Raw genomic sequence first — 25042 nt, forward strand, 5'->3', positions numbered from 1 at the left:
GGCATACCAAACAGAGGATGACTTGTTGGTGCCATCCTGTTAAATGGGCTCATGGGATGGATTAAGGGGGAGTCTGGGCCCTAGCCAGTTGGACTCAGTGGATAAAGCTACGGCCTGTAGACTGAAGGGTCTTGGGTTTGATTCCAGTCAGGGGCACATGACCAGGTTGTGGGCTCTATCCCCAGTAGGGGGCATGCAGGAGGCAGCCAATCAATGATTCTCTCTCATCATTGGTGTTTCTATCTCCCTCTTCCTCTCCCTTCCTCTCTGAAATCAATTTTATATCCCTCCTCTTTGAAATCAAATCAATTATATATATATATATATAAATTATAAATAAAGGGGAGTCTGGGATGTCTACTCAAGAGCTTACATTTGATCCAGTGGGCTTTTTTAGAACTGAAGATGCCTAGCTTAATATGATACAACAAACTGAGAGGTTGTTCCTCATCTTAATGATGTTAAATGCCAGTTTCCACTAAGGATTAGTCTCTTAGTAAGTATAGTCTCAGCTTCCTTTAGGCTCTCTGTTGTATGTGTGGTAGACAGACTAGGGTGACCCCCTGCTCCCCACCCCACTCCATCTCCCACCCCCATAGTTCCTACCTCTTGGTGTTAAAGCTTTGTATAATCCATCTTTTCCCTCCCCCTTCCCCTCTCCTTTAGAAGCATTATTTTTACTGGCAAGATGAATTTTCTGACATCTCATGAATTCACAAAAAAATCTTTTTGGTTCCTTTTATTGTTTTTGATCAGTTCCTGCCACAATCTTTGAACCAGTTATTCCTAGAACCGAAGCTCCTGGAACAACACTAGGTAATGACACATCATGTTCACCAGCATCTGCTTTTCCTGCTCATTTCAACCCATTTCATCACCCTCACAACCATGGATCTTCCGACTTCACAGGACTTCTGTGTCATCCTCCATTGTCATTCAATTACTTCTTAATACACTGAAGAGTATTAAAACAACTCATTTGTTTTAAGAAGGCCAAGTATAACAAGCACAATCCTATTCTCAGCTTCTGGAACGAAAACACTCTATTAACCAGAGATTTTCTTCCTTTAGCGCCCAAAGTGCCTGAACAAACTCAGCATCCACGTCCCAAACCTAAAACCACACCGAGTCCTGAAGCTCCTCAGACCGAACTAGGTAAATGCATAGATCCTGGATAAGGAGTCCTGGCAACCCATCCCCGTGGGGTCCAGAGAAAGGGAAGGGACAAGGCAGGGTCAGGAGCTGCTTCCACTCCACAGTAGGCTTGAGGACACGTTTCTTTTTAAAAGTACTTTTGATCATTTCTTGCTACAGACATTGAACCTGTCACTCCTGGGACATCTTTAGGTATCGATTCTTTATGTCCTTCAGCAAGAGCTTTTACACATTCATTGTCAAACGTATCTATGGTGCTATACAGATGATGACGTCAAACTGTGTCATCCTACTACAGTATTCATCTTAAAATCTACACAGCTTTCTTTCTAACAGAAATGGGCATGGACTTAATTCAGAACAGCTGTCTTCTCCACATCCCAGCTTGAAATTGCATCTCTGTTTAAATAGTACTGTTTGTGAGAGCTGAGGTCCAAATGTGATTATCTATATGACCCTTATTGAGACCACCAGTACAGTATCAATTGTAAAATCATGAAGTTTCTATAAGTATCTCACTTTCTACATTCAAGTTCTACATAACTTTTTTTTTACTTTGTTGATGTTTCAGTGAATTTTGTGTACTATATTCTAGTAAATTACAAAGTGGAAAATTTATCCAAGTCTAATCATTTTAAATTGTTATAAGTGAATATAGGGTGGTTTGAACTCCTCTCACACCATCATAGTTTAGCAGCGATTTGTAATCAGTTTTGGATTAAGGGCATTTCAAGAAAATGAGAGTTTGCCATATTTATTTCTTAAACATAATTGTAATGTAATTTTTAATCTCTGGAGAACCCTTAATTATAAATGAAAACCTATTAATATACTAAAGGAGAAAATTTCAAACCAAAGTAACAGTTTTCTCCACTTAAAGAAATTCTGACAAGTTTTAGAAAGCTTAGAGTTACGCTTTATCATCCTATTCAGAGTTTCTGGAGCCATCAGCACTATATTAATACTAATTTTTCTTCCTTCAGCTCCAACAACAACAAAGAGACCCCGTCGTCCACGTCCCAAACTTAAAAAAACCACACCCCAGCCAGAAGTACCTCAGATTCCACTGGGTAAATATGTGGTTTCTCATTTAAGGAATCCAAACAGTCACCCAAGTTGGGATCCTAAATTCTATGCACATAATTGATACATGTCCTATGTATCTATTAAGAGTAAAAGCTACTGGTTAGGAGAACATGACCTGAGCACCCCATGCCTCCTGCGTGGGAATCTTCTCCATCAATGTACCTTTTGCTATTTGAGTCCATTCATGTTAAAGCTTGCTCAGTAAAGTATGAGCCTATACAATCAATTCAACTACTTTCATTAATCCTGTTTAAACCCCATAACCATATTAGCAGCTGTGAGATACTTCAGAAGTAGGGAATATGTTTTATTTCCCCAGTTCATACTATAGTTGTAAACAAAAGCTGTCCCTGCATAAACCAGTAGAAAATAACATAAGGCGGCATGTTTATATGAATATAAAATAACTTCTCAAATGGTGCAATTACTATATGCTAGGAGTGTGAGAAGTATTTGGAACAGGAAAAAAAATCCAGGATAATTAGAAAGAAATCAGTACAGAATTTGGACTATTGGCAGATAAGCAGGGAATGTGTTGAAGCTGGCATACCAAACAGAGGATGACTTGTTGGTGCCATCCTGTTAAATGGGCTCATGGGATGGATTAAGGAAGAGTCTAGGCCCTAGCCAGTTGGACTCAGTGGATAGAGCTTCAGCCTTTGGACTGAAGGGTCCCGGGTTTGATTCCAGTCAAGGGCACATGCCCAGGTTGTGGGCTCTATCCCCAGTAGGGGCATGAAGGAGGCAGCCAATCAATGATTCTCCTCATCATTGATGTTTCTATCTCCCTCTTCCTCTCCCTTCCTCTCTGAAATCAATTTTACTAGTACATCCTTCCTCTCTGAAATCAATTATATATATATATATATAAATTATAAATAAAGGGGAGTCTGGGATGTCTACTCAAGAGCTTACATTTGATCCAGTGGGCTTTTTTAGAACTGAAGATGCCTAGCTTAATATGATACAACAAACTGAGAGGTTGTTCCTCATCTTAATGATGTTAAATGCCAGTTTCCACTAAGGATTAGTCTCTTAGTAAGTATAGTCTCAGCTTCCTTTAGGCTCTCTGTTGTATGTGTGGTAGATAGACTAGGGTGAACCCCTGCTCCCCACCCCACTCCATCTCCCACCCCCATAGTTCCTACCTCTTGGTGTTAAAGCTTTGTGTAATCCATCTTGTCCCTCCCCCTCCCCTCTCCCTTAGAAGCATTTTTTTTTACTGGCAAGATGAATTTTCTGACATCTCATGAATTCACAAAAAATCTCTTTGGTTCCTTTTATTGTTTTTGATCAGTTCCTGCCACAATCTTTGAACCAGTTATTCCTAGAACCGAGGCTCCTGGAACAATACTAGGTAATGACACATTATGTTCACCAGCATTTGCTTTTCCTGCTCATTTCAATCCATTTCATCACCCTCACAACCATGGATCTTCCGTCTTCACAGGACTTCTGTGTCATCCTCCATTGTCATTCAATTACTTCTTAATACACTGAAGAGTATTAAAACAACTCATTTGTTTTAAGAAGGCCAAGTATAACAAGCATAATCCTATTCTCAGCTTCTGGAATGAAAACACTCTATTAACCAGAGATTTTCTTCCTTTAGCTCCCAAAGTGCCTGAACAAACTCAGCATCCACGTCCCAAACCTAAAACCACACCGAGTCCTGAAGCTCCTCAGACCGAACTAGGTAAATGCACAGATCCTGGATAAGGAGTCCTGGCAGCCCATCCCTGTGGAGTCCAGAGAAAGGGAAGGGACAAGGCAGGGTCATCCGCTGCTTCCACTCCACAGTAGGCTTGAGAACACGGTTGGAGAGGTCTTAGGTGGTAGCCAAATTCCCTGTACATTGTGAATCTGAATCTTCTATTTGACTTCTAATTTGATTCTACTCACCCTTTAAATATTGAACTTGTATTATGGAGTGAAACAACTACAAAACAACATATGTTTGGACAAATAGGAAATTATTTCTTGGTAACTATAAAGGTTGTGTAAATCATAGTAAGCATCACCCGGCCAGTGTGGGTCAGTGGATGAGCATCAACCAGGAAACTAAGAGGTCACTGGTTAGTTGGAGCACATCCCTGGGTTGGGGGCTCGATCCCCAGGGGTGTGCAGGAGGCATCTAATCAATGACATTTCTCTCTCATGTATTTTTCTATCTCTCTATCCCTCACCCTCCCTCTCTCTTTAAAATAAAAACAAAATGAATAAAAACAAAACTTTTAAAAAGTCATAGTAAGGATCTAGGGCCAGAGTTAGCAAACATTTTTTTTCAAAGAACTAGATAGTAAATACTTGGGGGCTTTGGGTGTTATATAGTCTTTGTTGCCTATTTTTCTTTTCTCCCTTTTTTCTTACAACTTAAAATAGGGAAAAAAATAATTTTTTGCTCTCATGGGCTGTTTGAAAACAAGCCATGGACAAGATTTGGTGTAGGAGGCATAGTTTTGGGAGGAAGGGGATGAAGAAGTACAGAAAGGAAGGACATGTGTAGAAGCCAGTGAGAGGAGGCAACGGCTTCTAAGTGTTGATTGGAGCATTTCATTGAGATTACAGCAGATAAATGAGCCCAATTGGGCCAGTTGAAAAGGGATTTTGAATGTTGGCTTTGGGAGTTTGGATTTCATAAGAATCATCAGTATCCATGTGTGGTCGAGCTTTCCCTAAGCACTGGACAGACAGATAGATACCCTGCTACCTCAGACTGAATGGGTGCCCCTTACGCTGCTCTTTAAGTATCCTGGTGGTATCTTTCAAAGATGAGTTTTCAGCATGATAGGTATGGTCTACTTTGGTGCATTACTTAGACTAGGATTACCAAAGTGAGTGAGAATCTTCAGGGGCACTTCATAGGGATAGTTATCTGAGTACAAAGATGGTCTCAAAGTGGTACATTGGTACCTGAGTGCAGAGATGCCATACCCCTCCGCTCAGAGGGTTGGTAGTGTTTGCTTGGTACTCTAGACACATGATTGCTTTGGTACAATTCTTTTTGAAGTGAATGTTCTGAGATGATATAAATGTTTACCATTTCATCGTTTTATTGTTATTCTTTTTGGTCAGCTCCTACTCTAGTCCTGGAACCATTTACCCCTTTAAAAGAGGCTCCAGGGACAGCATTTGGTAATGCCACTTTTTGACCTTCAGCAAGTGCTTGCTTTGCTCATTGTCAAACCTGTTCCACTTTGTTTCCATTCAACTAAATTCTTCAACTTATGAGCTGAACAAATTACCTCTTGTTCTTAAGAGAGCCATGCCTAGATCTAGTTTGGGATAGCTTCTTGTCCTGTACAGTTCTTTAACATTTTTTCATGCCACCTTATGTTTTTAGATTAACCAGAGTGCTTTGTTAAGGTAAATTACATAAATGCCTGGTCTTGGTCTATGCTAACAAGGAATAGGAAAGTTTCTTTATACATTCTTTGTACATATACCTTTTTATCTGCCTGGGTTTTTTTTTATTATTGTTGCTGTTGTTGTTTTGTTAACATTTGGGTAGTGTGTTTTTAGTGGATTGTCTAACAGATAATATGATCAAGGTTGATAAGTTTAAATGGCAAGCTCCATCCTTATGGTTAATCTGACTCTCCCTTACTCTCCACCATAGTTTAGAAATGATTTTTGACCTAGCTGGTTTTGCTCAGTGGATAGAGCATCGGCCTACAGACTGAAGAGTCCTGGGTTCTATTCTGGTCAAGGGCACATGCCTGGGTTGTGGGCTCAAGCCCCTGTAAGGGGCGTGCAGGAGGCAGCCAATCAATAATTCTCTCTCATTATTGATGTTTCTATCTCTCTCACCCTTCCTCTCTGAAACCAATAAAAATATATATTTTTTAAAAAGAAATAATTCTTAAAATTTTAAATGTAGTCAGGGAACTCTAGGATAATGTGAAAAATACCAATCTGACTCCCTGAATTAATAACTTCATTTTTATGTTAATTTTGTGTACACACACACACACACACACACACACACACACCCATCTTCAGTAACAAAAGAAGACACAGTAACATAGTAGGAGAATTTTTTTATGCTAGAAAGATCCATTTCCTGAAACTCAAGAAAATCTATCAAGATTCGGAAAACTTCAAGATTTTTTTTACAACCCTATAATTTGCAGAACCATAAACTTTAAAGTAACTGAACTTTATATTTTTTTCACATCCCAAAACATCCCAATGGACATGTCATTCACAATACAAACTTAAGACCACTCCATGTCCAGATGCACTTGAAACTATACCAGATAAAAGCAGAGTCCTTGGTTTAAAGTCACTGATCAAGAATGTAAACTCAGATACCATCTAGAGAGGGAATCATGAAGAGTCCTTCCTCCTTCAGGGTTGGAAGAGTTTATGTTTGGAAGAGACATAATCTTCCCTCAAAGTCTGAGTATTAGAGACATGTTTTACTTCTCAGTCTGCAGGCTAATTGAGCAGAAAAACTTTTCCTGCATGAAAAGCCTAGAGAATGAGAAGAAGGCAGGGTGTTTGTACAAATTCAAGATTTTTCTTGGATACATAAAGTGTTAGATGCATCATATAAAGTCTTGAAGAAATGAAAATCTATTTGGGCTTCTGTAGAGTAGGAATAGAGTTTGGACCTTGATGTCACATCAGAATTTATACAAATGGAAAGGTGAGAGTGAACAAAGATGAAAAGAATAGGATATGTGTAGAGGCAAACAGAGGGGGAGGAGATCTCGCTTCTTCTATCAGTCAGAGTATTTTTGTTGGTGATTCTGCATTTGGATGACACCGTGAAAGTTGAAGGAGGCTGATATTGTTCACATGGGGATTAGAAATCTCTTCTTTCCACACTGAATTGAGTTGTGCCTCTATGAGAGTGAACGGGTGCTAAACAGTGACCAAAAGTGATGACTATCTCATGAGATAAAAATGTTGAGAACTATAGTTTGGCCAAATCAGGATAAAGAAAGTGATTTCTCTTTGTATTAGTTTGCTAAAGCACCATAGCAAAATACTACAGACTGGGCGGCTTAAACAACAGAAATCTACTTCTTATGACTCTGCAGCTTAGAATTCTAAGATCAAGGTGTCAGCAAGTTTGATTTCTCCTAAAGTCTCTCCCCTTGGCTTGCAGATGACCACCATCTTGCTATGTCTTTTCTCTCCCTTTGTCCTTGCACAAAAGTTCTTCATCTCTCTCCCTCTTCCTATAAGTACTTTAGTCCTATTGGGTTGGGGTCTCACCCATCAATGACCATTAATTGCTTCTTTAAAGGCCCCGGCTCCAAATACAGTTACACTGGGAGTTAAGGCTTCATGTGACTCTTAAGAAGACATAATTCAGTCCATTACTACCAGAAATTTTTTTAAAATTATTCTAAAGGTGCCGGAACCGGTTTGGCTCAGTGGATAGAGCGTCGGCTTGTGGACTGAAAGGTCCCAGGTTCGAATCTGGTCAAGGGCATGTACCTTGGTTGCGGGCACATCCCCAGTGGGAGATGTGCAGGAGGCAGCTGATCGATGTTTCTCTCTCATCGATGTTTCTAACTCTCTATCTCTCTCCCTTCCTCTCTGTAAAAAATCAATAAAATATATTTTAAAAAATAAATAAATAAAATAAAATTATTCTAAAGGTGATAGGATACTGGCAAATTCATTTTGAAGTAATGTAGCTCTTGATACCTTCTTTATTTCTATTACTTCAGTTCCTATTACAGACCTCGGACCCGTTACTTTTACAACTGAGACCTCTGGGACAACATTAGGTAATGACTCTGCCATTCGCCTAGTGCTTTTGCTGTTCATCGTACAGTCAACTCATTCTCCATTCCCATAACAGCTTTTCCTTGTTCACGAGACAGCCTCCATCCTCCTCCATTGCCATTCAAGCACTTCCTTCATCTGAAGAATGCTGAAGCCTCTTAAAAACAAGTTTCCTGTTGTTTTTACGAGAGCAGGCATGACCTTAGTCCAAAGCATGAACCTGTCATGTGGTGCATTTGAAACTGTCATGTTATCTTGTGCTTCTCTGAAACGCGTTCTGTGTTAAAGCTGAGTTTAAAACAAATGTGGATCTATTTCTTAACTAGGCTGATTTTCAATAACAGCTACTCCAATGTTCCCTTGGGCATCCAAGTTTCTAGATTTTTTTAACTATTTGCATGTTATTTTTGTTTCTTTCTTGGTACTTTAAGTACTGATGTATTTTGTTACTAATTTGACAAATAAGGAATTGCCCAAATCTGAAATTTTAAATTGCATGCCTCTTCCTTAGTATGACCCTAACTTCCCCTCCTCTTGCGTCATAGTTGAGCACTCCTTCTCAATCATTTTTTCCCAGTGAGAAAATGCTCTGAGTGTCTCATTATTTTCATGACTTGAATGAGTGATGAGGTGCCCCCAAAGTTCCCTCAATGACAATAAGAAGACACATTGTTATAAAATTAGTAAAAATTTTAAACTATAGACAATTTCCAGGAAATTTAGGAAATCTAACAGGTTTTGGAAAAAACCTCCCCTTCATGTCAAAAGCCATCAGACCTAGAGTAACACAAGGCTTTTCTTTCTTCAGCTACCAAAGCATCAAAAAGACCCCATCGTCCACATCTCAGACCTAAAACTACACTGAGCCCTCAAGTACCTCAGACCAAACCTGGTAAATGTGTGACTCTTTGATTTAATGATGAGCCCTAGTAGCCTAATGAGGATGCAAAGCAGTGCCAAGCTCTCCCTTTCTCTAAGTGTGAGGTCATGAGGCAGAGTCAATAATGTCTCCTCTTCCCAGGTGTCAAGGAGAATATGACTATGTGAGATAACATGTGAAAATATTCTTTGATATGCATTTAGTATATTTCTATCAAATTTTATTCAAATCTTAAACTTCTTTAGCAAGCCAGTATATTCAGTTCAAGTAACTAAACAAATTGTAGGCCCCTTTCATATACCTGGACTAATATTGGCAATTGTGGGTGATTTGTCAGCTGTAGGAGACCTATTTTACTTCTAAAACAGTAAAGTTGAGTACATGTTTGCATGATACAAACACTAAATATTGATCTTACAAAAGAAAAGATCAAGGTGAATTGGACCTTGAGCCCACTACAGGATTTGAATGAATGGAGGGAAACGTGAACCAAAAAAAGGACTGGACATATAGGTAGGGTAGGGGTTGGGCCCTGAGGGTGATCCAGTCTGCCTGAAGCAGACTCTCCTACTTCAAAATAATCAAAACATGGCTGTTGCTGACCCTGCCTTTGGAAGGGTCCATATTCTAGACAGAGTTGAAAGAGGATTTTGAGGACCTGAATCAGGAGCTTAGACTTTATACAGAGACATCAACTGTCTCAACTTTTATTTTTTTATTTTTCTGGGCTTAGGCCATCTGGCTGAGTATTACAGACTGAGTGACTATCTTTATTCTACTCTCTTATGTACCATGACTTGGACAGCGGACTCAGATTCTTTCCATAGATGAGTTCTTGGCAAGATCAACATAGTCCACTTCAATGATTAATTTTTATATCTGTTTCAAACTTACAAACTACTTATTTATCCATGTTGACTTAAACATTGTGAGTATTCATGTTCAGCTTCCATAGAAGTACAAGTTGATCAGATTTTTTAATAGACAGTTTCTTTTCTGCGTGTATATTATAAAATACATGTAGAGTTTCCTTTAACCAGGAGAATTTCATATTGACTTCTTTAAGATACTAAGCTAGTTCAAAGGCTAATCCTAAATCCGGCTGTGAATATAATTTGTCCAAATTTTCAAAGAACAAACATCTACTCTTTTTCTCAGTTATTTTTTTCTTTGTTTCTATAAAAGTATTATATACAAGTAAGATTGTTTGGATGTGAATGTTCTAACTTTTCACATATTTTAAAATCTCTTTGGTTAACTGTGTTTTTGGTCAGTTCCTGCTACAGTCCTGGAACCTGTCACTTTTAGACCAGAGGCCACAGGAACAACATTTGGTAATGATACCCTGTGTTTTCAATAAGACTTTTCCTGATTACTGTAAAATCCAGAGTTTCATCTTGCTTCATGTGATAATAGTGTCATCCTTCCTGGTCATTCATTTACATTCTCTTCTTAAAATTATGAAAACTGTTTTTAATTGAATTTATTGGGGTGACATTGGTTAATAAAATTATATAGATTTCAGGTATACAATTCTACACTACATCTTCTGTACATTGTAATGTGTGTTCACCACCCCAAATCAAGTCTCCTTCCACCATTTATCCCTCCTTTACCCTCTTTTACCTGCCCCCACCCATCTCCCTCCTTCTGGGAATCACCATACTGTTTGTCTGTGTCCATAAGTTTTTCTAGAAGGATGAAGAGATTAAGCAAATTTATGAAAACTGTTAAAACGAATTACCTGTTGTTTTTAATAGAACCAGTCATACATGACCACATTAGAACATTTATTTGCCATGTAACCTACTTGAAACAGAGAAAGCCATTAACAGCCATCATAGGGCCAAGAGGACCCATTATTGCATGTCTACATTTCTAACTTTTTTTTCTATTTGCATAGAATTTAGTTGTTTTGTTTCTATTTAGGGAATACTATGTCCTTATTTTAATAGTTATGTAAACATGTGCCCAAAATTGAAAGATTAAATTATAAATCTCAGACTTAGTATGACCTTTATTATCCATTAAAATTTAGGGACAGTTCTTAACATTTTTGTTGCCCAATCAAGCTGTCTTGTGTGACTTTGATTATAATTACTAATCTTTACTTATTTAATTTAAAAGTATTTTTGTTTTCAAATAATCTTCTATGATGAAAGAAGATATAAGAGGAGTATATATGACAAAAATCTCAAAGTAAAAAGGCAAATATCTAACAAGTTGTGGAAAATCTAGAGCCATGTTTTGACCTCTAATAGCATCCAGAACCATAGATAATGTAGTTATGTAGTAACCCAAGAATTTCTTCCTTCAGTTTCCAAACCATCACAGCGGAAGGGTCGTCCATGTCACAGACCAAAAACCACACCAGGTCCTGAAACACCTGAGTCCAAACCAGGTAAACACGTATTCCTGGTTTAGAGTCCCAGCAGCCTAATTGAGCAGGATCTCAGGAGTAATATTTGGAGCAGGGAAAAGCAGATTAAGAGAGAGTGGAGCCTTGAAATCACCATAATAAGTGGATGAGTAGGAAGATGGGGAGGAATAAAATCAGAAAGAGTGGGTAAAAATAGAGACTAACCAAAAGAAAAAGTCTAACCACAATACTAGTATAGAGGATGCCTGACTTCAGGGTGGTAGTCAAAGATTTTCTGGATCTAGATCGGTCCATAGACTTTCATGGTGGTGTTCCTTAGGCACCTGATGGAGCCGTTGAGATTTGACTCAGTAGACAGAAAACTCTTCTTTGCACATGAAGGCATGCTCTTTCTTTGCTTAGAATAGAGGGATGCACTCTTTGATTCATCATGAGGAGGCCTCAGTGTCTTTCCAAAGATAAGGTCTTAGCAATACCCACACATCCCACTTTGGCTTATTAGTTAGATAATCAAAGAAGGGGGAATAAGAAAATAAGTACCTGACTTGGTATAACCAAATTTAACAAAAATATTTAACAGTTTTTAGAAGATGCTATATAGTTCTAGAAACTATATTATACTAGTAAGATTCATTTTGAATCAAATGTTGCATTTTCTTTCATTTAAGACAATCATTTGGTTTACTTTTAATACTTTTGGTCAGTTTCTACTGCAGACTTTGAACCAGTAACGTTCAGCACTGAGGCTTGGGTGACAACACAAGGTAATAACACATTGTGATCCTCCCTCAATGCTTTTCCTTCCCATTGTCAGGCTCATTTCAACAACGTGGTAGCTACAGGTTCTTTTGTTTCTTAAAGCTGCATTGGCATTCTTTCTTGTCACTCTTTTATATTCTTCATCTTAAACGTATTGAAGATTTCGATTCTTAAAACAAGTTATACCTTGTTTCTCAGAGAGCCATGCATGAACCTAACTCAAGTCATCTGTTATGCATATAACCATCTGAAATTGTTTTATCATTTTGTGTGTTTTTTTCACCAATGTTTTGTTAAAGCTGGTTTAAAATCAATTATTTTGAATCTAACAACTATTATGGTGTCCAGGAGTTTCTTTGTGGATCTAAAGATCTACTTTTTAAAAAACTATGTGATATTTGTTCTTTGATAGACATTTTTGTTGATTACTGGTCTTATTTAGTAAAATGTCAAAGTTTGTATTTGGGTATCACCACCACAATAATATTTTAGCAGTGATTCTTACCTTTTTATTCAGCAGAAGAGTCATAAAAATGATTCTTCACTTCTTGAGTTAATAACTTAATTTTATATATGACTTGTTTCCAATGAATTTCCAATTTTAAAAGACTAAATACTATTATTATAATAAGGGTGAAAATTTTAAATTAAAAAGTTAAAAAGAAACGTTTCCTAAAGTATGAGAAAATCTAATAAGTTTTAGGAAATTGAGAGCCACGCATCATGCTAACCATAACTTCTGAACTACAGACTCCATAGTAACTGAAGGTTTTCTTTCTTCAGCTCCTAAGCCATCAAAACGGACCCGTCGTCCACGTCCTAAACCTAAAACCACACCAACTACTGAGGCACCTCAAACCAAACTGGGTAAATGTGGGTTTCTGGTTAAAGGACTGAGTCCTAGCAGCTTTGGGGAGCCTAGGATTGATGTCCATGGGTGGGAGTGATAGCCCATGTGAGCCTTCTGTGGGTGAAGGCACAAGGTGATCTGCTGCTGCTCCCACTGTTGAGTTAGTAAAGGAAATCATGGTTGGGGGAGAGCTGTGTGGCAGCTGAATTCCTCGTTCTTCCTGCATAAATATTTTCTCTTTTAATAGATATTTTATTTACTTTTTCTTATTACATTATATTCTTCTATTAAAGACAAAATATCTTAAATAGAACCAAGCATTTTTAATTGAAGAACCAAACATTAAGTGCCTTTCATCCCTCTAGAGTCACATCAACAGCTGTGAGGATATCACAAAAGTAGGCAGCTTGTTTTTATTTCTTGTCCGTGGCATAGTCAAAGTCAAAACCTACCCCAATATGAAACATTCAAAGATTGAACCAAGGCAGTGTGTCTGTGCAAATCTAGCTTGATCTTTCTGCGGAGGCTCTGAACATCTGCAGAGAAGGAGAGAAGCCTGTGAAGGACAGGAGTAAGGAATTAGAAACAAGTTGGGTCTTAAAATCATGAAAATGAACAGGCAGAATAAAGGGGGTACAGAGGCCAACCAGAGGCATGGGCTTCTGGAAAAAGGGGGCCCTGCTTCTAAATGGTGATGATAGTGCTGTGTTTGGAAGGGTCCACAAGAGTAGTAAAAGAAAAATCCTTGAAGTTATGACTCAGAAGTTTGGATCTGACCCTACAAGTATCATAGGATACCACATTTTTGTGATCAGAGATGTGCTCCATTGGGCACCACACACTGAGTGAATGTGCCTTATCCTGATTTGTTGGGTGCCTAAACTAAGTTTGAGCCTATTTCCAAATTTGAGTTTTCAATGAGATGAACATGGTTCACTTTGCTTTATTCTTTATTCTTCTTTCAAACATAAATGCTATTTATTATATGATTCTTAAAACCTGCTATTTTCTTAAAGCTTCCACAGATATACCAACAAGTGCCAGAATAGTTACCTAAATATATCTATATATATAAAAGCCTAAGCAACCATTCAACCATTTGACCATTCAACCATCAAGGGGCAGACACTCAACTCACTGACCACCGGGGGCAGATGCTCAACACACAGGCATGAAAACATGGAATAGACTGATAAATCTCAGAGGAAAGGGGAGAGGGGGAGGGCGGGAAGAGATTAACCAAAGATCTTATATGCATACTAGAGGCCTGGTGCACAGATTCGTGCACCAGTGGGGTCCCTCAGCCTGGCCTGCCCAGATTAGGCCAAAATCAGCATCCGAGGGGTCCCGGATTATGAGAGGGCACAGGCCCGGCCAAGGGACCCCACCAGTGCATGAATCCGTGCACCAGGCCTCCAGTATTTAATAAAATGTTTAAACAAGTTTCTAAGAGCAATAGTTAGAATTAGGTACTTACAAGTATCATGTTGACTTTTTGAGATACTTACTAGATTTGTGTTAGGCTATGACTGACTATCTCATAAAAGAACATTTACCTGGCTATAGGGTGGCTGAGCCTTTAAATAACAAGTATTTAATTTTAGAAAAACATTTAAAACTGCTGTACACCTCTTAAAGCAGTATTATATGTGTAAGATTTAATTTGCTGACTTTCACAAGTGTTTATTTCATTGCTTTTTGATTAGTTCCTATTACAGATCTTGAGCCTGGTACTCCTAGAACTGAAGCTCCAGAAATCATAGGTAATGAGAATGTGTGTCCTTCAAATAGTGCTTTTCCTACTCATTGTCATACCATTGTAGTAACAGGTTCTCCTTCATCTTAAAACCATCTCAACATCTGTTGTTAATCCATTAGTCTTCATCTTGAAATTATGCTAAGCTCTATGTCAAGCTATCTGTTGGATTTATGAGAACTGTGCGTAAACTAATTTCAGGACATCAAACTGCCATGTAACTTCTCAACATTGTGTCACATGATCATGTGCATTTCTCTTTCCAGCTTCATTTCAAGCATGAATTTCCATCCATTCCTTACTTACACTGCTTATGTCACATCAATTCTGGAAATACCACATTTCTTTGCTCATATTATTTTTTATTATATTTTATTGTATTAGTGTCTCTGTGATTATACTGGTGGATATATTATTTCAATGAATAATATTTTTAGTTAATTGTTAAGATTTTAAATGTGCTAAGTCTTGAAAGTTTAAATGACAAGCTTATATGACAGAGTAGACTGACTCTTCTGACAGGGTTTAAAAATGTTTCTTAACTTATTGAATCAAGGACCACTTTAAAATTTTGATGAGCACAGTCGATTTAATATGCATTGATCCTTATGTTTTCAAACATATGAACTCATAATTGTACTGTGGTTATTTAAGTACTAGACAAAAATAATAGGCACTTATGTCAACTTGTACAGAGGGCAAGTAGACTGATAAAGGCTTTTCCCAGTAGAGTTAGAAAAGTATATATTATACAAATGTGCAAAAAAATCTTGTCCAGGAGAGTTTTCCATATTAGCAAGAGTCGTATAATCAAACATCTTGTTAACCATAGTATTTAGTGGAGTACAATGCTATATCTAAGGAGATTAATGGGTACTTGGCCATTTGGTCAAACCTGCAAAGAACAAGTGTCTCTTTTCTCTCAGTTCTGAAGTTTAAAAATTGACCTCTGAAATTAGTCATCAAAAGAATTTTTAAAATTTCTTTGGCTTATTCTATTATTTTTGGCCAGTTCTTCCCACAGTCCTTCAACCTGTTACTCTTACATTACATAATGATATTCTGTGTTTCTTATCAACTTTTCTGCCCATTGTCAACCTATTCCATCATCATCATAATCAAATTGTCATCAGCTTCAAAGGACTGTCTTGTCATCCTCTGCTGTCTTTTGACTTTATTTTTCTTCTTCTTAAAAGTATTGCAGATTCACCCTAGCTAGGTTTGCTCAGTGGATAGAGTGTTGGCCTGTGGACCAAAGGGTCCAAGGTTTGATTCCAGTCAAGAGCATGTACCTCAGTTGCAGGCTTCTCCCTGGCCCAGGCCCTGGTCAGGGCTCATGCTGGAGGCAACCGATTGATGTGTTTCATATCTATGCTTCTTTCTGTCTTTCCCTCTCTCTTCCACTCTCCCTAAAATTCGATGGAAAGATATCCTCGGGCAAGGATTAACCAAAAAAAAGTATTGCAGACTCTTAAAAGAAGTTACCTATTTTTAAAAGCTATTCATGGACCTAGATTAGAATGTTTGTGTTATTTGAATTTTTTTCATGTACTTTTGTCTAAACAGTACTCACATATATAGCTAAGTTTCAAATGCAGTGGGTAATGTCTGTATCTTCTCTAGACTAAACTAAACATAACAATTGGTATAGTTCCATGGATTCCTTGGCATATTTAAATTTCTTGGTGTGAATTTAAGACCACACAACCTACAGTTTGGCTATAGTCCTTACCTTTTTTCGAAGTTAAGACTCTTCACTCCTTGACTTAATTTTATGTATTTTATCTCTCAAGATTCTTTAGTAATTAAAAGAAATTAACAAAATAGGAGAAAATATTTTAATCTTAAAAGTTATATAACTTAAATTTCAAGGAAATATAACATATTTTAGAAAATCAAGAGCCTTATTTCCAAAACCACCTTCACTAGAGTAATCCAAAATTTCTTCCTTCAGTTCCTAAAACACCACAATGATCTCATCTTCCACATCCCAAACAGATTTTCCAAAGCAAGCTTTCATATTAATTAAGAGTCAGAAAATCAAACACCTTGGAAAACCTCATGTTGACCATAATAAGATGTTTAACTGAGTTCAAGAGTTGTGACTACTTTCTGCAATGAATTATTCCTAGCTACAGTTTGACCAAAACTTCAAAAAGAAACTATTTACTTATTGTCCATTCAAAGGTTTAAAAAAATTATTTGTCATTTGAAACTAATGTTTTGAAGGAAAAATTAAGGCTTTCTATGTGTGTTTAAACTTTCTCATTTTCATGTTGTTGCTTTTGGTTAGTTCCCACTACAGACTTTGAACATGTTATTCATAGTTCTGAGGCTCCAGGAACATTAGGTAACAATTTTTATTACCTCATTAAACATATTCTTGCTCATTAAAACCCATTCCATCACTGTCACAGCCAGAGTTGCTCTTGCTTCCTTAGACTACTATTGATTGTCATTCCATTTCATACTTCATCATATAAGTAGTCAGGATTCTTTATTCCAGTGTTACCTATTGTTTTTAACAAATGTCCTTGGATCCAGTTGAGGAAATCTATCTGGTATGAAACCCCCTTTAAAATTTTATTATATGATTCAGTGAAGAGTCTGAAGATCAAATTGCTCTCCTTCTATTTGGTATTTAAATCTATAAAACAATGTCATCTAAGTAGCATGAACTTTCTCTGAACAACTTTACTTTCTACAAGGTCTGTTTGATATTCTCATTACTCTTTTCCTATTTTAAGGAATGAGGATTCCTTATTGTATTAAATTATCAAAAAATGTTGCCTCCTGGAAGTGCCAATTCTAATAAATATAAGTTACAGGCTCTGCAAACTTTGATAAATTTGGCTATTCATTATTTTCCACCACAGTATAGCATTGTTCTTAATCTAAGTAGAAATTTCTCTGATTATGTAGAAATTTCTCTAAGTAGAAATTTCTCTAATTATGCATATTAATATTTATTCCTTTAATCAATAAATTTTATCTATTAAATTGGACTCTAAAGGACCTTCAGTGATGATAAGGAACAAATTATGTTAGTATAATGGATTTTTTCGCACTTCAGAAATAAACTCAAGAAACTGACTAATATGTTTTAGAAAACATAGGTCCTATGTATAATGTTGGTGGTTGTTTCTAGACCTTCAAACACTATAGTAATCAAGATCTTCTTTCTTTATTTTTAAAACAATGGGAGGGGAGAAAAATCCTCCTCTCAAACTTGCATCTTCCTGAAGCTTCTCCGTTAAAAACAAGAAAATCTATGGTTTCTGGTTTAAGAGTCCTTCCAGCCCATTGCAGTCGGGCCCCAGGAGTGACAAATAGGTGTCTTGCTAACTTGCACTTCTCACCTCTATGCCTTCTAAATACGAAGGTGAAAATAATGGTTAGCATGTCTACAACTGCAGGGTTGACCAGAAGGCTCATGGTTGGGAGACCTATGTGGTAGCCAAATTCGTCATGTGCCCTGCATAAGGATTGTCTCTGACAAAGGATGTATCTTATTCAATTTTCTTACTATTCCATTTCATTCATCTCTTTTTAAAAAGTGCTGCTTCTTTGGTTTATGTAAACAAACATTTCCTTGGCCTATGTGCTCTCGGCACCATATTAGCAGTTGAGTGGGGTGGGGTGGGGAGCTGAACAGAGATGGAGATCAAAATAAGAGTGTGTTTTACCTTTTGAACAGATGATAATATAATTATGAAAAAAACCCTGTTCTAGAGGGTTTTTTTAGATATTAAGACAATTTGCTTATACAAAAGCAGCTTGTTTAATTGAGTGGTAAAAATATGCAGAGGAAATATTTAAAGGAGTCAAGGATCTATGTTAAAACATAGTTGGACTTTGAAATAACTTTAGGATTTGAATTAGTAGATGGAATGGAGGGAACAGCAAAAATAAAAAGTCTCACCCCCTACTGAGGGTACCCAAAAGGGCAGTTAAACTGAAACAGAACAAAACACTGTTAGGTGATACTGAGCATTATGTTAATGATACTATTATGAAATCAGCTGTAGGAAGCTCTTAAAAGCCCTTGTGGGAATTCAGATTCAGATGCAATAATTAACGATAACCTGATTCTTTTCAAATAGGCTCTTGCTTTTTCTAGAAGGATGCTTTAGGTCAGGGGTCAGCAAAAATTCTTATGTGAAGAATTAGTGAGTATTTTAGACTTTGCAGGCCATTCAGTCTCTGTCACAACTACTCAATTCTGCAATTTAGCCTGAAGGCAACCAAAGCCAATATGTAAATGATATGTAAATATGCCTTGAATTATCTTAGTTTGTGGATGTGTCTTTGTTCCCATAAAACTTTATTTGAATTTCATACCTCTTTTACAAGTTATGAAATATTACTGTTCTTTTAAATATTTTCCATCCTTTAACAATGTACAAAACATTCTTAGCTCACAGGCCAAGCAGAGGAGGGCCATAGTTTGCCAGTTTCTGCTTTAAATAATGCATAGTCTGCATGAGCTCTCCATCATCCTGCTATTTTGAGGGTCTATGCATTTCAGTTCATTGCTGCCCTTGTCTAAAACCTATGAAATAAATTATACATAATTGACAACTTAGATCCTCTTCTTTCAGCTCCTACTGATCTTCAAACTCTTATTTTGAGACCAGTGACATCACCAAGTCTAGAAATGACACAAAGTCAACCTGGTAAATAGATTGTTTTATTTATCTGGATATACTGTGAGCTTCAAGGGATAAACTTCAAGGGTTGTATTTCCAAATATGGAAAAAAACACAAAAAAGAATGCACATTTAACAACTCTCTCTACATATTGTATGATGCTCTTTCCATGATTGTATATTGGTGTTAACTTGGTAATGCATTAAGTTTATGTTATGTTACTCAACAGTGTAGAAAAACTTACCTTATTTCACTGTTTGCTCTGTTTCATTTTAGATAATAATCATGTATATGATTAAGTAATCCACAAAACCACTTAAAAGAACTGATTTTATTCTTTATCCTTAGTTTTCACTAACAGCTATGAATTTGTGGTACGGTTCAGCAGTAAGCTTGATTCTGTTCTGTGAAAAGAATGCTAGTTCAATTGTGACCATCAAGGAAGGAGAAAGTTCTCCCTTCAGAAAAGATAAAAAACTTCACTTATACAACATAAACCTGAACTTATCGCCTTCAAAATTGAAAACTAAATTTTTAAAACATCCTTAGCAATGCTGTTGTTACACCCTAACATTTATCTTGAAACATTGGATCTTATTTTTTATAGCATAGGATAGTAATCTTATTCATCTCCTTTGTGCATCTTTTAATTAGCTAATGGCATTTGAGTACTCATGTTGGCAGTACAAGGTATGGTTGTTATTGGTAACCTACAACATTTATGCAATTGTGAGTTCAATTCAGTTATCAGAGCTTCTTTTGGTTTTAGTAATAACGTATTATCATATCGGCTAGCATGGAGCAGTTATAGGTGCAAGGCACTTTTCTAAATAGTTTGTATTCATCCATTCAATGTTCACAACAACCCATAGTGATCAATTGTATCATCCTGTGTTGTTTTTTACTAGTTTCTGAAGGCCTGGAATTTGTTACATTTAGCACTGAGTCATCAGAGGGAACTAGAGGTAAAAATGTTTCCTAATTGGAAGTCAGGTATATGTGCTTTCTCCATCTCATTGTGGAAGTCCTCTTTGAATGCCCTCATGCTTTGTGACATTTCATAGCTCTTCACACCTTGTCTGTGCTCATCTAGTGAGTCTTGAAAGTCAAACATTATATAGAGAACAGTGTGCTGATGTCTGCTCTACTGCTATGCAAGTTTCACAATTTCCTTATTTAGTTCTCTCAGTCGGAATGCAAATTTTACATTTTTATGTCCTGATCACTCTTTCAATATAAATATGCACAATACACTATTTTTCATTTTAATATCGTTTGTAGTATTCATCCTCATGCTTCCCAAGGACTCATTCTATGTCTTTTTTTCACTAGAATTCTTTTAAAAAATGTAAGGAAGTGAAACAAGCTGCTTTGCTCCAGGTAGAAACTGCTGTTGTGTGTGTGTGTGTGTGTGTGTGTGTGTGTGTGTGTGGTGTGTGTGGTGTGTGTGTGGTGTGTGTGTTGTGTGTGTGTGTGTGTGTGTGTGGTGTGTGTGGTGTGTGTGGTGTGTGTGTGGTGTGTGTGTGTGGTGTGTGTGTGTGTGTGTGTGTGTGGTGTGTGTGTGTGTGTGTGTGTGTGGTGTGTGTGTGGTGTGTGTGTGGTGTGTGTGTGTGGTGTGTGTGTGGTGTGTGTGTGTTTTCCCACATTGCCTTTATTTCCTGCTTTCATTCTGCCATCTTAAATTGTAGTCATCTTCATAAATCACCTAAATGTTATTCTCACAGATGTACCTAGTAATCTTTGTTTTCACATTAAGCAATATTCCATTAGAGTGCTATGGGCTGCCCACCACTAACCAGACATTCCCTGTTTCCTCCCTAGCATCAGCCGAGACAGATTATGTAGATCCCACTTCCAAAGCACCACTCAGGCCAGAGGAGCCAAAGACTGAAGGTGGTAAAGGTTTTCATGCTTTGATTCGTTTAATTAAACAATATTTAGTTCACGTATATTATGTCCATGGAACATGGAACTTCAAGCTGCTGTACTTGTTCTTCAATTGAATAGATTTGAAGAGCTATAGCTTCCAAATTTCTTGGATTCTTAACATGATAATAGACTCTCTGAATACAGAAATAGATTTCAGTTTCTCTGCAGTATCTAAATATTGAGGCATAATAACAATTGACAACCAGTTAATAACAGTTAAAACATAAATATTAGTTGGAGGGTTAGTTTTATAGTATAGAATTTCCACTCTTGGTTCTGTTTTTTCTTGCCTAAATTCATTGTCCTATCTGTAAAAATATGATGCAAAATCTTAAGAGAATGAGATGTGTTGATACTAAAGAAAAATACTTGACTATAGCTGGATGTCTGACAATTTTTAAAATTGTTCTCCTTTTTTGATACAGTTGTGGAATCTATTACAAATGTGTCTGAACCACCCGAGACCACGTTAGGTAATGACATACCTAAGCAGCTTTTGTCCTCATTGCCACCATCATCTGAGAACCTCAGGTTCTCTCTCATTGTGAATTCATGTTGCAACATCATTTCTAGATTCTTCTATTTATAACCATTGTCCAAGAAGTCTCTTTGTTCATTCAGTTTTGTATTGAGACCTGGTCTCTGTCTCTACTTTAAGTCAGCGAAACCAGCAAATCTAAAGCATCTTTTCCCTAACATTGCATATTCTGCCAGCTTGATGTTGTGTTGAATATTTCAGATAATGTATTTTGTATAATGATCCATTCATACTTTCTACCCTGGCAACACATTTTCCGTTAACACTCATTCCATCATGTTCATTTGCATGTTTGATGTTTTCTCCGTTATTTAAGTGAAAGTCAATGCTTCTTGAATTGGCTTAGCTTTATTTATCACTTTTTTTATTACTTTGTTTTTCCCTTTATGGTTACTACGGAATATATCTTTCTAGCATTGTTGAGGAGGTACTAGGGTGAAGGGAAAATTTTAAAAATAAGGACATTACTTACTTTGATGTATTTTTCCAAGCATTTTTTTAAAACTAAGCATTATGAAGAAAGAGGAATGCTATTTTTGCTGCAGAGTTGCAGTTTCTTTAAAAAAAAAAAAAGTCTACTTGTTACCATCATTTCTGTCATCTGTACTCAAGGTGTGCGAAGCACCATGGTAACCTCGGTTATTCTCCTTTAATGCGCATAGAAGCATCAACTCTGCCTTCCCAAACTGTAATCCTACTCAGCCCAAATGAGCCTCAGACTGGACCGGGTAAATACATTATTTTGTACTTGATGTAGAAGGTGAGTGTTTGCAGAATGTAAGAATGGAAAGGTAACAAGGGCACTGCTTGACGTTGGAAGCCCCACCTTCATCACTCAGCTCACAGTTGTCACTGCCCCTCTTCTCATCTATCCATCACTTGTAGCGTCACGTGTTGTGAATAGTCTTTACGGTGTGGCTGAAAAACACCTTTCAGCTGCTGTGCAAGTGTTTAACGTGGGAAATAGTAATGTTTCTGGGGAAGACCACTTATATTCCATTTAAATATAAATAGATATCCTAATTTTAAGTACTTAATCATCTTGACTAGTTTTACAAGTTCTGTGGTCACATATTAACAGAAACAAGTTTCACCACACAATCCAGATAAAAGGTATTACTGGCCTGTCACCTTGTCATTATCTGGTCCTTTACTTCTTTCCACTCCTTCCTGCAGTGGTTTGACCATTTCACTGCATGCAAATAAGAGAAACTGAAATCAAACCAGTGACTTTGAAAAATCATAAAAGGTTTACTTGATGGTGGAGTTGGAAATTAAGGAAAACAAGTCATTAACATCAATAACTAAATATGCTTCTGATTATAAGGAAAAGCCCTCTCAATATTTATAGACTCTCTTGGAATAGGAGTTTATTACAAATAAGTTCAAACTTGTGTTTTGATTGCCATCTGACTTTTTATATGGCTCTATTTCCAAAGATAGAGCTATTTATTTTACTCATTGTTCACAGAAACATCCTATTAAATATTGAATCTGTGTAAGTTATCTCAAGCTTTTTGAAGTTTATTGTTCTTAATAGCTGCAATAATTAAATTATTGAAATGTTTAAATGTGAATACTATTAGTGATTCTTATCTCTTTCTGAATCATTTTTGCCGCATGATATGCCTTTACCTGCAAACTATTTTTCCTATTCCCTGGAGGAAGCAAATAGCCTGTCAGGAACCTCAGCAAGCAAGGAAGTTGGGAAATCATAAAACTGAAAGAAGCTCTAGAATCAGAGAATCTTAGAATTGGAAGGGCTCTTTAAAAATTCTGTACCTTTGCATGCATATTAGCATAACCAATGAACACAGACACTGGGGTGGTGGGGGCTTGCCCAGGGTAGGAATGGCTTGGTAGGGGAGTGGGGGTCAGTTGGGGAAAAAGGAGACATATGTAAAACTTTAGTCAGCGGTTCTCAACCTGTGGGTCGAGACCCCTTTGGCAGTTGAACGACCCTTTCACAGGGGTCGCCTAAGACCATCCTGCATATCAGATATTTACATTACGATTCATAACAGTAGCAACACTACAGTTATGAAGCAGCAACGAAAATAATTGTATGGTTGGGTCACAACATGAGGAACTGTATTTAAAGGGCCAGAAGGTTGAGAACCACTGCTTCAGATGAATAAATAAATAAATAAATAAATAAATAAATAAATAAATATTCTGTACCTTTTGATGGAGATCCTGTGGCTGTCACCCAGTGATTAGCAAAGGGAGCTCTAACACTCCAGGTTGCAGGCTCCTAAACGAGTGTAAACTCCAACATATCCTGGTGTTTATCTCTCTACAGGCAAGAAGATTCCACTAAGACCATTGCATGCCTTGCATATTTTGACTTAGTTTCCTGAGGAAGTCTCTGCAGACTCTAGAAACTTCTAGTATCTAATAGTTCTTATTTTCAGCAATCTTTTTGCAAGGTACCTGGAACTCCCTATCCTTGGAAAACATTTTGTTTATTCTTACCCTCTTACACCAGATACACTTTAGTCCAACTAAATGAGATGTTTCCACAAACTGCAACCTTGCATTTGATAATTCCTTTTCCCCAGCAGCATAGACTGTTCATCTCCTTGGTGAAGAAATAATTGGTTTTTATACCGAGTGTCCTAGAACGCCTTTGGGAATTGCCCAGCGAAGGAATGACTTTCTTCAGTAATCTTTTGTTTTAATTTCTGTTCAATTTCTCTTCCTCAGTATGACCAATAAAAGTTATTTTCTTTAATAAGATTAATTTTTCCATCAGCACTTGCTACTAAAATACATTCATTTTTTCTAGGTATATTTGGAATGTGACATGCTAACTTTTTTTTTAAAGAAATTGTATCTATTTGCACTCAAAATATGTATTATACTGGGATAATCTGATAAAATGGTGTAAACGTGTAAGGATGAATACTTGTTATTATGAAATTTATTTTAACCTGTTTAAAAGGTACTTAAAGTAGATGTTTCTAGAATTCTAACAGCTTCATTTGCCAGCTGAATATCTTGGATATCGTTTAATGTTCCCTCTTGTTTTGTTTTCTGTCGTAACAAGAAATTATCTTCCTATACTTCGCAGCTGTTTGGAAGATTTAACTGCATGAATTGCTGTGTATGTAGCTCATCAGTCACTCGACAAACATCTCTGAGAGCCTAGAGCAGTGGTCGGCAAACTGCGGCTCAGGAGCCACATGCGGCTCTTTGGCCTTTTGAGTGTGGCTCTTCCACAAAATACCACGTGCGGGCGCGCATGTACAGTGCGATTGAAACTTCGTGGCCCATGCGCAGAAGTTGGTATTTTGTGGAAGAGCCACACTCAA

The 25042-nt window shown here is 37.1% G+C and overlaps 1 protein-coding gene across 1 annotated transcript in view; it reads left to right on the forward strand.

Moving 5' to 3' along the window:
* The window catches only part of ABI3BP (ABI family member 3 binding protein), a gene marked incomplete at its 5' end in the record, with an annotated part of 255936 nt that overhangs the window by 153754 nt on the left and 77140 nt on the right, over positions 1-25042 (forward strand). The window contains 18 exons of the mRNA XM_023762091.1: positions 757-816; positions 1072-1155; positions 1315-1347; positions 2139-2225; positions 3539-3598; positions 3854-3937; positions 7929-7988; positions 8795-8878; positions 10141-10200; positions 11184-11267; positions 11951-12010; positions 12789-12872; positions 14562-14618; positions 16905-16961; positions 19213-19287; positions 20170-20226; positions 21083-21154; positions 21616-21663. Coding sequence (XP_023617859.1) covers positions 757-816; positions 1072-1155; positions 1315-1347; positions 2139-2225; positions 3539-3598; positions 3854-3937; positions 7929-7988; positions 8795-8878; positions 10141-10200; positions 11184-11267; positions 11951-12010; positions 12789-12872; positions 14562-14618; positions 16905-16961; positions 19213-19287; positions 20170-20226; positions 21083-21154; positions 21616-21663 — 1206 coding nt within the window. The remainder of the gene's footprint in view (positions 1-756; positions 817-1071; positions 1156-1314; positions 1348-2138; positions 2226-3538; positions 3599-3853; positions 3938-7928; positions 7989-8794; positions 8879-10140; positions 10201-11183; positions 11268-11950; positions 12011-12788; positions 12873-14561; positions 14619-16904; positions 16962-19212; positions 19288-20169; positions 20227-21082; positions 21155-21615; positions 21664-25042) is intronic.

Source organism: Myotis lucifugus, unplaced genomic scaffold (assembly GCF_000147115.1).
Source record: "Myotis lucifugus unplaced genomic scaffold, Myoluc2.0 scaffold_231, whole genome shotgun sequence".
Lineage (NCBI taxonomy): Eukaryota > Metazoa > Chordata > Mammalia > Chiroptera > Vespertilionidae > Myotis > Myotis lucifugus.